Below are 16,182 nucleotides of genomic sequence, written 5' to 3' on the forward strand. Positions count from 1 at the left end.
TCTGAAATGGTAGAATACTTTACTCCCAAAATGGGCTTAATATTTCAATCAACACTGTCTCCAAGCATTTAACCAATTATCTCCCACAATTTGATTTTGTTTTCTTTAAAACTTCAGCAGACATAAACACCTTTGAATCACTTCATTTAATACAAATAACTAAACAGATTACAATTAATTTGGGCTATATTACAAGTTTGTCTCCTTCAAATCCAAAGTACCAGGGATTTAAAATAAACATAACCCTTTCCAGTTTTAAAAATTTCTCAACCAAGCAAAAAGTATTTTCCATTCTTTAGAACATAGACCATATATTGTTCACTATGTACATTCAATCTGGGATACACTGATGTCACTAATCTAATGTGAAATTCAGGTGTGCAGAAGACCATTCTGTATCTACTTTAAAACAATCATCAGTTACTGACAAATATATTTAAAATATGAAAAAAATTACAAACTGACCTACTGGCTACCTACTAATCCTGGAATTTTATTTTGTCTGGAATTCTCTCGGGTTTATTCAGAGAACAAAGTAATCGCACAAACTCAGAGGCACAGTTCTCCATCAAGAAAGTCTTCTACAAGAACATGCAAAAACCCACAACGAGAGTGCCTCACAGGTCGACCTAAAGAAGGCAAATACCTTGAAAGGAGTAATGCTGTAAGAAACACTAGGTGAATGTAGAGGCAGAGGTAGTACGAAGAAAACAGAAATGTGCAGATTTACTTGTTCCAGTCAACAACAGTAACTGAAGTTTATTGATTTCAGTTTCAGCAGCTAAAAATCCATGAAAACATTTTTATATGATACAGACAATACTATCTCATATTCAAATTTCTATCAAAGTAATAATATAGGCTATGGTTTTCTCACAGTCATTAAGATTTACTTATCAATTAGTACAATAAAATCTATTTTAAAATATAAACATTACTAAGTGCAAATAGTTTTTGTATCCAATTGTAATTTAACTGTTCAATTGTATGGAAATATCTAAGTAAAGAGACTGAAAAAATATAACGCTTAGCTACAAAAATAGCTGGACACATTCTCAGCCACTGTCTCTCAACTGTTCCCTTTATATCCACTGTAAAACAATTTCCAACACACTAATCATATCTATTCGGAAGAAACTAAAATTATATGATTTCAAACTATTTTCATTAGAAAAACAGTCCTTTAACAACTACTTTTACTCTTCCATCTAATTATATACTCTTAAAGGCCAAATATTCAGTCAGGATGCAAAAATAGCCATAGCCTTTTATTAAGGATAAAACACCAGATAAGATGCTCTTTGCCTCTACCAGCAACACTGTCTAATATAGGAAATTACATTTAATTTTAAAATTTTAAATACCTGTATGTTGAAATCTTCGTAACTCCGTATCAGAGACTTACTACAATTAAGTCTGTTCACAGCATCGTAACTTGCTGGACTGCATGGCTAGTATTTCCTTGGAGATACTTCACATAACAGCCAAGATGTTCAAAAAACTACCTTTCTAAAAAGCTCTTAAAACCCCACAGCCCTGCCAAGAAATCTTACCTATCTGGAATATTTTTGTGATCAACAGTTAAATAAAAAAGACTGAACTGATTAATATTTGATTCTGACATCTGTCTAAGGACAGCGTAAGAACAATACATTATAAGGTTACTCAAATTAGAGGGCTAGCACTTTTTTTTTCTTTTCCCTATGCACCTGTCACACTTTCTATGCAAAGGGTGTTTATTAAATGCAAGCAAACCCCCTGATTTCCTATTTCATAATGGTCATGGTCTGATCCTCTCCATATTCAATGTACGTTTCTACAAAAAAAACAAAATTGATTTCAAGTACAAAGCAGCAGCTATCTAATCCACAAAGAAGAACTACAGTGACGTTCTGCTCTTCCTAAAACAAGCTTGAAGCCACGATTATATTAAAGACACAGAAGTGAGGGGATTTTTCAACTTCCAAACAGATATGCAAACAAAGTATTACAATCCAGGGGCGCAGGCAAATGAATAAGCGAGAAAACTATGTGACGTTTGTGCAGCGTCCTCTCAAATCCTGCAATCCCTTCTAGAAAGTCTGGGTCTACATCTCCCTCTTCTTTACTCATGTTCTTCTCGCATGGCTTGGTCTCAGAAACTTTCCATGCCTGTAACGGAAACTTGAGCCAACTTCTTAAATGTATGATTTCTTCATCTCCACTCATCATCCACTTCTGTTTCTGAGAAGCTCCTCATCATGACACCTGTATCTCAAGAAGCAAAACAGGAAACATCACAGGGATGAAGCAAGGAAAGATGAATAATAATATGCCTCTGTGTCTTTAATAAAATCCCAACTTCCATTCAAGTTCCTTTTAGGAAATAAAGAGTTCCTTTCACAAAAGCAAAGTTTTGTCAAACTACATATGTAAACATCATGTGCCAAAATTGGGGTAACCAATGAAATCTCCCAATCTGCACCTCCGTTCCTGACATGACGAGCAGGAGAAATCCTGTACCGGCTAGCCTTACATACTCTGGAAAACATCATCAGTTGCCAAGCTTGCCGAACTAGTCTGAGGGAGTCAGCTCAACTAAAAGAAACCGCTGACCCATCTACTAACTTATCCGCTACTGAAAACAATGCAAGTTATCTTTACCCAGGACCCCTTTGTCCAAGTAAGTAAAGCTCTAGCCCACAACTGAGATGAAAAATAAAGATGTGAGCCTCTCCTCTACTTTCCCCACTGCTCCTTAATCTACATAACTTCCACAGTATGTTTGCGTTTTTACCAGAGACACTTCCTCTGCATTACAGCAGTTTAACTACAAGCTGACAAAGGTCTAAGGTATTTTCAACATGTCTTTGTTCCCAAAATCATGTCATAAAGTTTGAGGTTCGGGTGGAGGGGACTTGCCTATCTGTTTCTGCCATCCACAACTTGGGATCGAGTGGGCCCAAAGCCAAGAGCAGCACTGTTCAGAGCCTAACAATAAAAAGGCAGAAGGATGACTCATACACAAAATGGAGACACAGCCATCTTGCATCCAAACAAGCAGCCCAAACCATTTGCTGGCTCAAAATTTTGCCTGAGGGCTGAATGAAGGGGTGCAGGGGAAATTATTTCTCCAGCGTCCCCAGCCATGAAGCCTTCAGGGCAGATAAGCAGGGACCAAAACCATTCTGCCAGCCAGCTCTCAGTGAGACAGAAGCATGAAAGCAATTTTATCTCCCTTTTAGGGTTAAGGCCATCTTTAAATAAACATTAGCACCAAAATCTCTTCCTAGCAGAGGCAGAGCAGACCCTACCTCTTATCAGCTACCATCTCAAATTCTCAGAATTCCACCTCCCATCTGAAATCCTCCTTTCTTCTGCAAAAGCACTTGACAGCAGCATACTCCATACATGGGGCACGCTTCACTCAGAAAGACAGTGTAGCCCTTCGCCAACTCCTCCCAGAGAAACGATGGGTCATTTCGGCTCTCTTACACTGTTAACTCAATTACAGCTATAGGAACAGAGTCCCATCCGAGCACAAAATTCTTGGCTTTGGTTCTTGCACATTGCAGTAGAGGAGATAACTAAGCCTTGGGCGGTCAAAGAAACCTTCTGACAACACTCTGGGTATTGCAGAAACAATAGCTGTTAAGTAACAGGACAGAAATGTATTTGCTGTGCAGGGATTATATGTCAAAGAAAAATACATATTCCCTCAATTCTGAACTCTTGAAGAAGTCCTTACCCTCAGAAGTGCTTAGAAGGCAAACAATTCTGAAAGCCTGTGCCTCAGTGATCATGCCTGCTATTGAGAAACACACTATCGCCTATCAGGAAAGGCAACTATCACAGATTTCAAGAGCTTACAGAGCACAAAAGCTGAGGCAGCCACACAATGTCCCGTCAGCAGGACATCCAGAACACATCCAGATATCATCCAATTATTTTATATCACAGTGATCCTTAATCTTTTATCATGATGATCACTGTATACAAGAAACAGAAACCACAATTTCACTGTTTCATAATCATTGTAACTCCATATTCTCTCTGAGCACCAGAAATTAACTGCGGACAAGTAATTCAATTTATTGTTGACATCCTCACTCATTAATCAGATGTCTACACTCAGCATATGCACCATACAAATTACAACACATCCAGGCTGCTCGCTGCTGCATGCAGAAAGAGAACTGCAGAAAAAGATTAATAATTGTCAAAAAAGATCTGACACTGCATGTCACCTGCAACAACCAAGGAATTTTCAGTTTTCTTTTGAAGAGACAATTTACTGGCAGGCTGGTACTTCTAACTTTGATCTTCATAGCAGCCAACACCAGCAGAATTTTGTAGCTCAGTAACAAAACACAGAAACCTCCTGGATTGTTAACTCAATTACAGTATTTTGGCAAGGAAGCCTTACCCTTATACCTTAGAGAAAGTCTTAAGATTAAACAGTGCATGTTTTAAAGGCACACATGCCTCAATTATTTGGTGTAACTGTTCATGCACCTAATTGCTTTGAGAGAAAAAGTATTCCACGCCAACTTGCTTAGAAGGCTGCTATTTTTCCTTATTTCCCTAGGAAACAACAGTTACATAATCACACCTACTGTCCCATGCAAAGAAACATAAATTATAAGGCCAATTTCAACCTAATCTGATGGAAAAGGATGGAGATTTCACAGGTGCTCAATCCTACAACAGGCTTGCAGAATAAATAACTGAGGCAGCCCCCTGAGCAACGTGCCTGGCTCATAAACATCAGAGACACATCACATTTTGATTAAATATACCCAAGAACTACAAGACAGTGAGAGGCTGATCAGACACTGTTGTTGGGAATATCAGGGATGCTCATGGTACTGCTGGGTAATGGAAAGAAAGAAGGAAAGATGTTTAAGGTACCACAGTGCCACCAAAACTAAGAAAGCTGCAGAAAACTCTCATCTTCACTAGTTCAGCTGCTCACAGAGCTACTTTTTAATCTACAAAGCAATACAGCAATGCCTTATGTGTCTACCACAGCCTTCATCTTTAAGCAGGCTGCTGCTACTGTGTTAGCAGGCACTTGTCAGGATTCGTTAAAGGCACTTGGTCAACAGTTGTCCTCTTTCACCAATGAGAAACTGGAAAAGCAGATGTACACTGCAGTACAGGTGGCCTCAGAAAACCCTAAAAATAATACTCTTCTCAAACACTTTCAACAAGATCCTACCCAGGCAGGGTAAGCTAAGCACTGCCATGACAGGTCAGATTGCTGGTCCATCTGTTCGAGAATCCTGCCTCCTGTGATCGGGACCAGATGCTTCAGAAGGTGGAACAGCTCGGGTAGTGAACAATGATGTAATTCACCCAAAGGGGAAATTCCTTCCTGACCTCATCAATTAGCATGAAGGTTTATATGTTTAATTTATTTTTAATCCTATTTACTGCAACTCTGGACATTGTCATTATATATATAAATGTCCAGGTCTGCTTGGAATCCGTCTAAACTTTTAGCCTCGGTAACATCATGTCGTACAATTATGCGAGGTTTCAAATGTACTGATTTTCAATTTCATTTAAACATCCCTTTGTCCTTGCACTATGGGAACTAGCACAGCTATTAACCTCTCTTACCCTCCCAGGGCTCCAGTCCGGCTTGCACCATAAACTCCCATGCCGTACTGTGCTCTGTTACAGATCAGGAACATAATCTGAGGGCGGTTAAGGCAACAACTTAGCAGCTTCCATCAGTCATCCAGCAACACTTCTGTTACGCTAAATTTCTGGGATCTGCTGGAAGCTGGCAGCTCCACCAGAATTACACCAGGCCCTCCCCTCTTCCAGATCTTGCAAGCTCTCTTTTCCACTCCAGACCTGCCACCCTTATAAGCAAACTGTTTTGCCCTGTGATGTGCTCTTTGAACCCATTCCTTCCGAGATTCTGTTAAATTTAGTTATAAAAGAACAGACAAGAAGCATACCATGCTGGGCTTTTCAAGGTCACACAGGAACCTCTCCCTTCAAGCAAAGAATTCCCCTGCCTTCTCCATGCCTGTATAAAGAACAACAGTGTCCAACCAAGCAAAACCAATCCCATTTTTTTTTCTTGGCTGATGTTCCTGTGGGCTGCAGGTTCCTCTGTGAAGTAACTTTAGCCTATGTTGTTACTTATGGATGAGCTCATGAGCATCATGACTATTATGCCAAGTACTTACTAAAGCTCCAGTGCAATTAGTCACTGCCATTTCTGCTCACACAACGCTTGCAAGAGACATCAAGGTATAAAGCCACACCTACACTCAACAAGAGTTTAGGGAAAAAATAATATAATGATGTATGCAAGCAGCAGACAAGGAAGGGAGACTCTTTAGGCAACTTGAAGTTCTGTATCCTCCCGTCTCCCCAAAACAGTCCTGCTTTCAGTAACTGTTTGGGCTGCAATTTCTTCTTCCAGCCTCTGGAGCTAAAACTTTGGACCCCAAGCCACAGGTTCTTAATCCCAAAGTCTTTAGGAGAGAAAGAGTAGGTCTGGCTGATATCTCATAGGAAGATGGCCCCCCAAGGAGATGACAGAGTTTTTACAGCATCTGTGAGAAACACCACATAGCCATCACTGTTTTACCGCAAGTGTTTTGATTACGGGCTTGGAACTTGTGAATTATGGCAAGAGAATACTTCTTTGCCTCAACCGAAAATTACACCATTTCATCCCTCTTTAGAAGGATCTTCAGGCAACCATCTGGTCAAGAGAAAACTCCTGTCCCAGCCTATGGTTCATAAACAAATGGAGCTTTAATGATCAAAATAGCACTAACAGAACTGGTAGAGGCCCCACTTTGTCAACAGTTAGCTCATTAAGTAATACAACCACATGCAACTTTTTTCTCTATTTGAGTATCGCATACTGATCAGTCAATAAAATCACAGGTCTCAATGACAGCTAAGTTGTCCCACTGCATACTTCTCAATGACTTTCCCGTGCTGTTTAACAGTTACGCGGCAGTCTTAGAAACTCTGTTCCAGAGTAATGATCTTAATACTTTCTAAGAGGCCATAAATTCTTTCCTGTTCTTCTGTCTCACATGTGTAAAGACGACATACTGAACAGAGTACTTCTACAATGCTCTTAAGCAATGCTCATACAGCGGTCCAAGCCACAAGTTTCAGAGCACTGCCATACCAGCATCTCCAGGACCTCTGATCAGCCATTGAGTGGTTTGCCTCTGGCATTTCAGGATTTGCTGAGGTTGAAAGAGAAGACAGTAATGATACAGAACAATTCTCCCATCAGCAGTGGCAAAAGTAATCTTGGAGGCCTTGAGTGCAATGCTTTCATCGCTTTTGGGTCATTACTGAATATGAAGTCAAAAAGATGTGATATTTTCTGTTTGTCACAAAAATAGAGTCTGGGTAAGGAAATCTTTTAACGGACTCAACAACAGTATTTTTGGCTGCTAGAATTCTCAATCTGTTGTGCTAAAATTAGCTTTAAATAAATGTGCAATACAAGCAGTACATACTTTGCCTAAGAAAAAAATCTGCTGGCCACTTACAGATCATGTGAACTCGGTTATTTATTTGAGCTAAGAGCATCAATTATTCCAAGCTTTATCTGACTGTAGATTTGGATCTATTTAGCAATGGCACTACCACATATCAAAATGCATGACGAGCCACAGCTCTTTACCAAAGAGAGGGAAAATTCCTGCAAACAACGGTTGCTGCCATTTAACAAGATGGTCACGAAGAAAAGAGGTAAGATTGAAAAAGCCTGCACCTCTGACTCTACCCTTTCGACCTTCCCTCTGAAAAGAAAAAGCAAGTCTTCCTCTTCTGTCAGTCCACACTTCCTTCCATATTACACTATAAAGAAATTGGATGCCGTCAACTATCACTCCTTGATGCCCACCACCAAAGCTATGGAAGACAATATTACTTTTTTTCCCCCTTTAAGCTTTTCATCCATCGGTAAAAGGGTTCCCTAAGTTCTGCTCTGTTTTTACAACCGGTGTCACAGAAGTTGGTTCTAATATTGCTCATCGGAGCATACACCACGATCTGAGCAACGGCAAAACACAGTCCTTCAAACATACTGAGTACTCAGTGCTGGGTAAAGTTCACAGCAGCTGTTCGAGTCCCAGAAAGACATCTGAGAGAAGTGCCATAAATAACGAGATCACATGGAGTCTCCCATTGCACCACCGACATACATCTTTCCTGCTCAGGAATTTATGCTTCACACCCTACACTGTCACTCAAGAGCGTATTACAAACTATGTTTTCAGGATGATCCAGAGGATATTTTGGAAAGCAATAGAGCCCTCCTGCTGGACGAGTCTTTTCAAAATACTCATTCTATTCCATTACAAAAGAGACAAATGTTTCTATAATCTTGTCCAAACCGCGGTCTTTCTCAGGAGCAATGCCTTCTGTACATCATGGATGTCTAAAACCATTTCCTTAATGTCGGATAGCCTTGCTGACAGAAATTGAAGGGGAGTACTCCTTTGCAGACTCAGGATCTAAGTTCTTCTTCAGACGTGCAAACGTAAGGTATTTTGTCAGACTCCAATTTCAGCAAATCCCTAATTTGAGCAGCCCCTTCTCAAGATTCTTAATTCATTTTACTGCTAGATTAAAATTAAACCCAGTTCTCCTAAAACATGTCATTCCTAGGCCTCTTCAAGAGGAGAAACACTTTTCAAAGCAGTGCCTAGTTATAATTGAGAAAGAAGATACAATGAGATTTTCTTTTTCTTTTTCTGGAGTTTTGCCACAAATTGCCTTCGAGGGCTTGGTTCAGAAATTCCAAATTCAGTTTATTGTTTTTCTCATTGAGAACTAACTCCTTTTAGCAATTCTGTTAATCTTGGAGTTTGAAGTTATTTTTATTAAAGTAACGCCCAGAGTTTAGACATTCCATAAAAAGATCAGGAATTATTTTTATTAAAGTAACACCCAAAGCTTAGACATTCCTTGCAAAAATCAGGCAAAGCACCTTCATTCTTAAAAAGGTTCTTAGCCTTTTCCTTGTAAACACAGATTTCAGAGACAACCGAGCACTGAGAAGTTTTATCAGCCCTTTTTTATCCGAGAGTTGGAAAAGAAGTTATTAAGGCAGGATTTTTCCTGACTAAAAAAATCCTGAGCCTTTTGTTCTTAACACAACATGGGTTTTTTTTTTTCCTCCTCCCTCTTGTCTTCTGTTATGGAAGAAGTAGCACCGATTTCCACTCCCTGAAATAGATTTCTCATGAGACATTTGTGCTGAATTTGGGGTGTTCTGCTAGCAGTCAGTATCTCTGGTCATACTCAGTATCTGTCCCTTAGCCAGCAGGGAGTCCTGCCGACCAAGGCAACAACAATTTCTGATGGAGCTCATTAGATTACAATATACTTGTTCTTAGCCCTTAACTCTTATGCCACATCAGAAACAGGGGTGCAAAGTAAAGGATCTTACCTCTATTCTCAGGGGCCTGAGGCACTGAAACCTTCTGCTCTTCAGTGGCAGCCTTGTCTCAAGAAGATCAAGTGCTGCCTTTTTGTTTGAGTGACTACGTTAATAAAGTAGGTGACATCACCCAGGTTCCTTACCATGACTAAAACACAGTTTAAGTGTTTGGAGGGGAAGGGGAACACCTTTTGATCACTTCTTCTCATTCGGAGTGTAGGCAGCCGTGACTGAAGACTGCACTTTGTCAGCAGGCCTCCTCCAAACACTATTGCTCTTTAGGCATAACAGGCCAAAGACATCACAGAGTTAATAACACGTTTTCCAACAAGGTGCTTCTTCCCTACTGAGGAAGGCACGTAGTGACAATTTTCAATCTCTTTAATGTAGAAATTAGAGCCAGGACAAAATCTTTTCAGTTCTTCTGAAAGGGAGGTTAAGTTGCAACATACCCACCTTTCTCTCTTCAGCGTGTATAATTTCGGCTTGCTCAACAGCAGCGGCACTCCTGAGTTCGGGAGGACTTTAAAAGGAGTGATTATGCTCACGGAAGTAAGCTAACATGAATAAACTGCTCAGGCAACAGGGAGACATTCCAGAGCCGTGTGCCATCACCAGGCTTTTGGCCAATGCGGCTTAATCATATATGCAAAATGCAAATTACAGAAAGATTCATCACAGGTTAGAATATTCTCAATGAATAATTTTGCACTGCATTGAAGAAGCTTCCTCACAAACCGTCCTCAGATGAAGGCACTGGGATCTTCTCCCCATTTTCAGAGCTTCTACTGGCGTCAGCAAAGGCTTCCTCTGCAGGTCTTCTCAATGGATCAGGCAGTTTTGGAAGGGAAGTCTGAGAGGAAGTTTAGCACCACCCAAGTGTCACGCTGCTAAAATTTGTAACTCTTATGGCTATAAGGCACCACTGCAGCTCCTACAGGCTACGTTCTCATCTGGGCTCAGCTAGCACATACCGATTCATACTCTCTGGGCATGTCACATTGGACTGAAACTCAAAATGCTCACAGCAGGGGGGAAGATATTTTCACTACAAGCCTGGCAGAGTTTACAACCTCTTCAGCTTCAAACACAGTCACACTCATAGCTTAGAAATATTTAAGGCCTTCTCGAGCCTTTTCACAGAATTTATAAAGCTCTGTCTGAAAAGCTTTGATCTTCTGTGCAGCACTGAGTATAAAACCTAGCCAGCCACATTTTAGTTAGGAGGAGATGACTTTTCCACCACTTAACAGATTATAGTTTTCATGTAAGATTATAGACTTATGGTTGTAACTCCATCTGAAGACTGCATTTATTTACAAAGATCTGACTGTTTAGCAGCTCCCATGGACACAACAGAGCGGTCACATTCTCAAAAACATCCGAGTTGTAATTGAGAGCAACTTGTTAATGCTTTTTTGTGGTACCTTATAGATGCAAAGTTTTAACTGCTTTGAAAGCCTTCTCTTGCATGCTTTGTGTGATCAGACACCACTACATCTGTATATCATAATAGCTTTCTAAACAGTATTGGGTAAGCTAGAAAGACTTGCCTCTGTACAGCATTCTCAAAAATAAACGTGACTAAAGATAACTTTGGCACAATTTTTTCAAAGGTCACAAGCTTTCCCCATCCAAGACATCTAATAATTCACCATGAACAAAGTTCCATGAGAGTTTGAGAATCTGCTCCTCTGTGTGCCTACAAGCCCAACTACTAAGAATGGAGGCAGAAGAAATAGATCTGTTGTCTCTACCCTATCCGCCTTTGCTTTTAGGCACCGATTTTTTACTACCAGTTAAAGAAAGCACTTTTTTCCTACACGCTGTATCGCGAATTAACGAGTAAAAATCACGGCAGAAATCTGAGATAAAATTTCAAAAGCTGACTGCACCTTCCATCCCAAAGCATACTTGAACTGTAAAACTGACATATAAAACCCCCAACAAAACAGGATATAGTTTTGCAGGGACAGAACTTCAATAGCTGCACTGAAGTCAGGAAAACAAACCACTACCACTACTACTTTGGCTCATGGCTCGAGCATTCTTCTAACGCCCTAGCAAACGCAAAAGGTACGCACCCTGGAAAAGCTTTTGCTTTTGTTGCTTCTCTTAAAAATGTTTTGTCTCGACAAGCAAGTTTGTGAGACACTTGTGCCAGCCACTACCTCAGGCCCATGAACACAAGCGGAGCAGCAAGCCGCTTGAGATTTCCAATGCTTCGCTATGCTCCCAGCTCAGCTGAGAGGAAAATTGTAAAACTGTCAGCTACAGACAGAGAGACGGCTGGGTTGAGTGCACGGGAAAGAACGGGGTCGTTCTGACACGCTGCTTTACTGAACGCAGGGAGCCGCGCCGGGCGGCTGCGGAGGACAGCGGCCCCGGCCAGCGTTACAGGAGATGCGCCATTAGCGAGGACTCGTCCCCGCGCTGCCCTTTCCTGGCTGACGGCTCGGGAAGGCAGGGCTGCCGCGAAGCGGGGCTGAGCTCTCGGTGCAGCCACGAGCCCCGCGCCGGGACAACGCTGCGGCCCGCCGCGGGGCGAAGCCGGGCACAGGAGGCGGAGAGCCCTCCCGAGGAGGGGGGGGTGGAGGTGAAAGCCCACCCGGCCGGCCCGCCGGCACGCAGCCCGCCCCCGGTCCTCAAGCGGACCCGTCCCCGGTCCCGGCCTTGGCTCCCCCGCCCGCGCTTTCTACTCGGGCGGCCCCTTCCCGCCTCACACCGGCCCCCGCGCGCCGCCGCCGCCGGTGAGGCGCCCCCCCACCTCCCCTCAGGGCGGACGGGGCGAGGGGAGGGGCGAGGGCGGGGCGGCCCCGCGCGTGTGCCCCGCCGCGGCCCCACTCACCGCCCGGCGGGCGCCCTCCGGCCTCCGAGCAGCGGCGGCAGCGGCGGCAGCAGCAAGAGCGGCAGCGGCGGCAGCAGCAGCAGCAACCGGCGCGGCCCGGAGGCGGAAGCGGCAGCAGGAAGTGAGGTCGCTGCAGGGCGGGGGGAGAGGGAGGAGCGCCGCTTCCGGCGGGTGGACGGGGCCGCGGGCAGAGGGGCCTGCGCCGGGCGGGCACCCGCGGGTCCCTGTCCCGCGTAAGTACCGGGGAGGTGGTGCGGAGCGGGTCTTCCTACGGCCGGAGTAACGTGGGAAGGGAAAGGCACCGGGGAGGCAGCGGCGGGAGGAGGCCGGGCAGCGCTGGCGAGCCGCCGGCAGGCCTGGGGGTGTCGGCGTCCTCCGCCCCGTCGCTGCGTGGGGACGGAGCTTCCTCCCGCCAGCCCTCGGCCCCGCAGAGTTACGCTTCGGTTTTCCTCGGCGGCTCGCCGGGAAGCTGCCAAAAGGAGCCGTCGGCGCGGGTGGCGAGATGGCAATTCTTCACCCAAACGAGCCCATCTCACCGGGGAAACCCGCTGACCCGCCTCCTGCCACAGTCAGCGCGGCCCAGATCACGTTTTAGAGTACAGATAATTTCAATCTAATAAAATTTCATGAACGAAGCCAAGTTTCCTCGTGTCTGAATGGAACTGCAGTGCTGTTTACCACTGACTCAATACATTTTAGCACAGAATCGGAAAAAAAAACCCTTTCTGGGCACATGCTCCCAGTTCTCTGTGCTGTTCACCATTCAGCCTACCCAAGTCATATAACGTTAGGAATTACAGCATGATACATCTTCAAGTAGTTTTCATGATTAGATACTTTTATTAAGAAGTAATTTCTGCATTATTCTGATTTTGTGATTTACCTAGAAAGATAGAAGTAACTAGGGCATGATGTCTCTTCTGGATAAGCCATGATCTTTCTGTTATGCAAATTTCTATAGACAATCCCATTCTTTAAAGTAGTTTGATGAAATTAGGCTAACCACCTTTGCTATTAACATTATAGTATTGGCTTTGTGTCTTCCAGATATGCAATTCACTGTGTACTTCTCAGAGCTTCTCCAGGAAAGGTTCGCCGTATTACATACGCTACCCCCACTCAGACAGAGAGGGCAGAATCTTTCTGCACTATGGCCAGTGACACTCCGGGCTCTCAAAGCTGTTCACCTTCGCTAGGCAGTAAGGCCACAGTATCTTCATTCACGTTTACTGAATGCATTCAGTAAATCCAACAGTGCGTGATCAAGGAACAAGGGTTTCCAAGCAGATAGGTACTGCCTTGCTTTCTCTAGCGTGCCGTTACCAGAGAAGGTAGGAGCTCATTTCCAAGGTGCCAGCAGAGAGAGGAGTAATTTAAACCATTGGTAAGACTGCACTTCTCTACCCTCAGAGGTTTCTCTGAGCTGGTCTGCCCTGTGTTGGGTAGTCTCCTGCTGCTTGTTTCAGTAGGCACTCGGTTTACTTCACAGGGCTCAGAGAAAAGCTACGGAGAACAAAGTTTTTAGGAGAGTCCCCTTCCTTTCCCCCTTGCCTTCAGCTATGTATCAGGTAAGAGGCATTGAAAATGGCTCCACACTGACTCTTATCATCAGCACTGGAAATACATCCTGAGTTCCTACAATTGTGGGCTTCATTCCACTGAGAGCTGTATGCTTTCAGTCTGTTTTGGTGGCTGCTGCTGCTGCTGTTCATACTTCCTTGCTGAAAAAAAGAAACACTGATCAACAACAATTATACCATTTATTATATACATGTATATATATGTGTGTGCATGTATACATATCTATATATATACATGTATAAATATGATAACAACCAAGAAATAGACTTGAGAGTAGAGAATGTAATTTCACCGCTTAGGCACCCAAGGGGAAGTTTCCGTCACTGTGTGGAACTAGTCCTTTAGCATATGGCCTTGAAAAGGCTGAACAGCAGGGTCACAGCAAAATGTCAGTACATTAATGGCAGAGAACTATGATTCCATTCAGGTCCTTTCATTTAAGAAAAAAAATTAAAGACTATGGCTTCATAAGTAATTGCTACAGATGACCTGAACAACTCATTAGTCACACAGCTGATCTCCACATCACTCATCTCCTCCACAATATACAAGCCACAAGCTAACAACTACATTGACTTCAAAATTAATCTGGTTAGCAAGGCAAAGGGGATCAAAGACTTGTGTGCGTGGAAAAAACACCAACAGTGAATGCCAGCAGGCATTCCTCTGTACGAAGCACATCCTTTTTTAGTTCCTACAGAATGCAATGGCCTAGTTTAAGAATCTTTACATGAAATCTTTACATTTAAAAGGTGGTTTCAACTCATTAAGTATTTCTTGCCCATATGCCCTCTAGGCATGCATGTATGGCAGATGTGAAGAGCGTACAGGTGTTTCTCTGAATCGAACCTCTGGAATATCAGCCATGGGGCTCTTTCCTACCTCCATCCTGACCTTCAACATTAAGATGGGAGTGGCAACACTTGTTGGTACAGTAAAATTCTCATTTATTTTCAGTTTATTTAGTTGAATTACTCGTGATTCCACAGGCCTCTCAACTTTTACAATTTCATTCACGTTGTGACAATATTCAGCCATTCCCAGCTCTTTTTAACTTCAACATCGGATTCGTTTGGACAGCTAGAAGAGAACTGCATGGCCGCTCCCCCACTCCATACCTCCTCAGGCCTCCATCCTGTGACCCGCGCTCCTGCAGAACCCCTGCCTGCGTGGGGTGCCACAGGACCGGGCTTCCACCCTGGTGTCCCCACCGCACGAGGACAGGCGGGCTCGAAGCCGTCCCTGCAGCAACCGCCCCCCGGTAACCCGCAGGCCCGGGGCGGTAGGGGGGGGCGGGGGCAGGGGGGGGTGGAGCCCCCTCTTTCCTTTGACTCACCGATGGAGTACATCTCCAGCTGCTGCCGCAGGCGGATCTTCTTCATGCTGTCGTAGAAGTTGGGCTCGGGCGGCGCCTCGGCGGCTGGGGGCAGGGTGAAGATGCGCATGATCCTCCTCTTGTTCCTGCCAGGGGGGCAAGGCGGTGAGAGCCGCGGCTACACGTGGGGCTGGCGCGGCCGCTTCCCGGCGGGAGCCCTCGCCCCGCCCCCCGCGGCCTCCCCCCCGTCCCGTAGCCTCCCCTCACCGCCGCGCGTAGACCAGCAGGGCGAGGCTGGCCAGCACCACCAGCAGGTAGACGTTGGTGGCCTCGTTCCACGCTTCGTGCACCGAGTAGTCGATGGCGCCGCTGTCGCCCAGCGCCGCCGAGCCGCCGCCGCCCGCCCCGCCGGCCGCCGCCGCCGCCATGGGGGAGAACGGCCGGCAGGGGCGGCCCCGCGGCGGCGCGCGCAAGGCGGGCGGGAAGTGACGTCAGCGCGAGGTGCGGCGCCTCGGCCTCCCGGCCGCCATCTCGGGGTGGCTCTGAGGGGGCAGCGGTCGGCCTCGGGCCGCTCCCCCCCACCGCCTTCCCCACGCTCTTATTTACCCTCTAGCTACCATTCCTTGGGAGGATTGGGCAGAAGTAGGTGACAGTTCCTCTCTCAGGGGATGCAGGCACGGGGGGTGTAACAGTCTTGCTTTCATGGTACCAGCGCCTGAGGGGAAACGTGCAGGCGGGTAGAGGCCTAGCAGAGGTGTGTGAGTTCAGCAGCTCTGAAAGCCTGACAGGCGTGGAGTCCAAAGCACCTTCATCCGCCGGGGCTGGTGCTCGCTCTGTGGCAGTGGAATCATGTGGGATGTAGCTCAGCAACGCATGCTGTCAAGAGAAAAAAGAGGTTCAGATTCTCACAAGCTTTCACTCTTCACATAGGAACTAAATTTGACAGTTTAGGTTGTCAAAATAGAAACAGCACTTTCTGAAAAATCTTGCGTCTTTTTTTTTTTTTTTGTGCCAAAA

The 16,182-nt window shown here is 44.9% G+C and overlaps 2 protein-coding genes across 8 annotated transcripts in view; both read right to left on the minus strand.

Annotated features, from left to right (window-relative positions):
• The window catches only part of SLC20A2 (solute carrier family 20 member 2), a 58,026-nt gene extending 45,654 nt beyond the window's left edge, over positions 1–12,372 (minus strand). For all 4 annotated transcript variants that reach the window (XM_074866939.1, XM_074866938.1, XM_074866937.1 and 1 more), the window contains exon 1: positions 12,270–12,372. The gene's annotated coding sequence lies outside the window, so the exon portion shown is untranslated. The remainder of the gene's footprint in view (positions 1–12,269) is intronic.
• Positions 726–15,637, minus strand: SMIM19 (small integral membrane protein 19). Of its 4 annotated transcripts, none has more exons than XM_074866946.1 (3): positions 15,433–15,637; positions 15,187–15,311; positions 726–2,247 (listed from the first exon to the last, which is right to left on the minus strand). In XM_074866946.1, the coding sequence occupies exons 1-3, from the start codon at positions 15,591–15,593 to the stop codon at positions 2,195–2,197; spliced, it is 339 nt and encodes a 112-aa protein (XP_074723047.1). In that variant the 5' UTR covers positions 15,594–15,637; the 3' UTR covers positions 726–2,194. The 4 variants fall into 4 exon arrangements, with proteins under 4 accessions (XP_074723047.1, XP_074723045.1, XP_074723044.1 ...); XM_074866944.1 differs by lacking the exon at positions 726–2,247 and adding an exon at positions 13,087–13,990; XM_074866943.1 differs by lacking the exon at positions 726–2,247 and adding an exon at positions 14,774–15,000.
• Positions 15,638–16,182: the final 545 nt, after the last annotated feature.

This window comes from Strix uralensis, chromosome 4, assembly GCF_047716275.1.
Source record: "Strix uralensis isolate ZFMK-TIS-50842 chromosome 4, bStrUra1, whole genome shotgun sequence".
Lineage (NCBI taxonomy): Eukaryota > Metazoa > Chordata > Aves > Strigiformes > Strigidae > Strix > Strix uralensis.

What these genes read in the sequence shown, in the direction of transcription:
- SMIM19 (XM_074866942.1), bottom strand. Translation starts at nt 15,593, where the DNA reads ATGGCGGCGGCGGCGGCCGGCGGGGCGGGCGGCGGCGGCTCGGCGGCG. An exon ending in CTGCTGGTCTACGCGCGGCG is followed by an intron (nt 15,312 to 15,432) that starts GTGAGGGGAGGC and finishes CCCCCCTGGCAG; the next exon opens with GAACAAGAGGAGGATCATGC. An exon ending in GCTGGAGATGTACTCCATCG is followed by an intron (nt 15,016 to 15,186) that starts GTGAGTCAAAGG and finishes CACCCCACGCAG; the next exon opens with GCAGGGGTTCTGCAGGAGCG.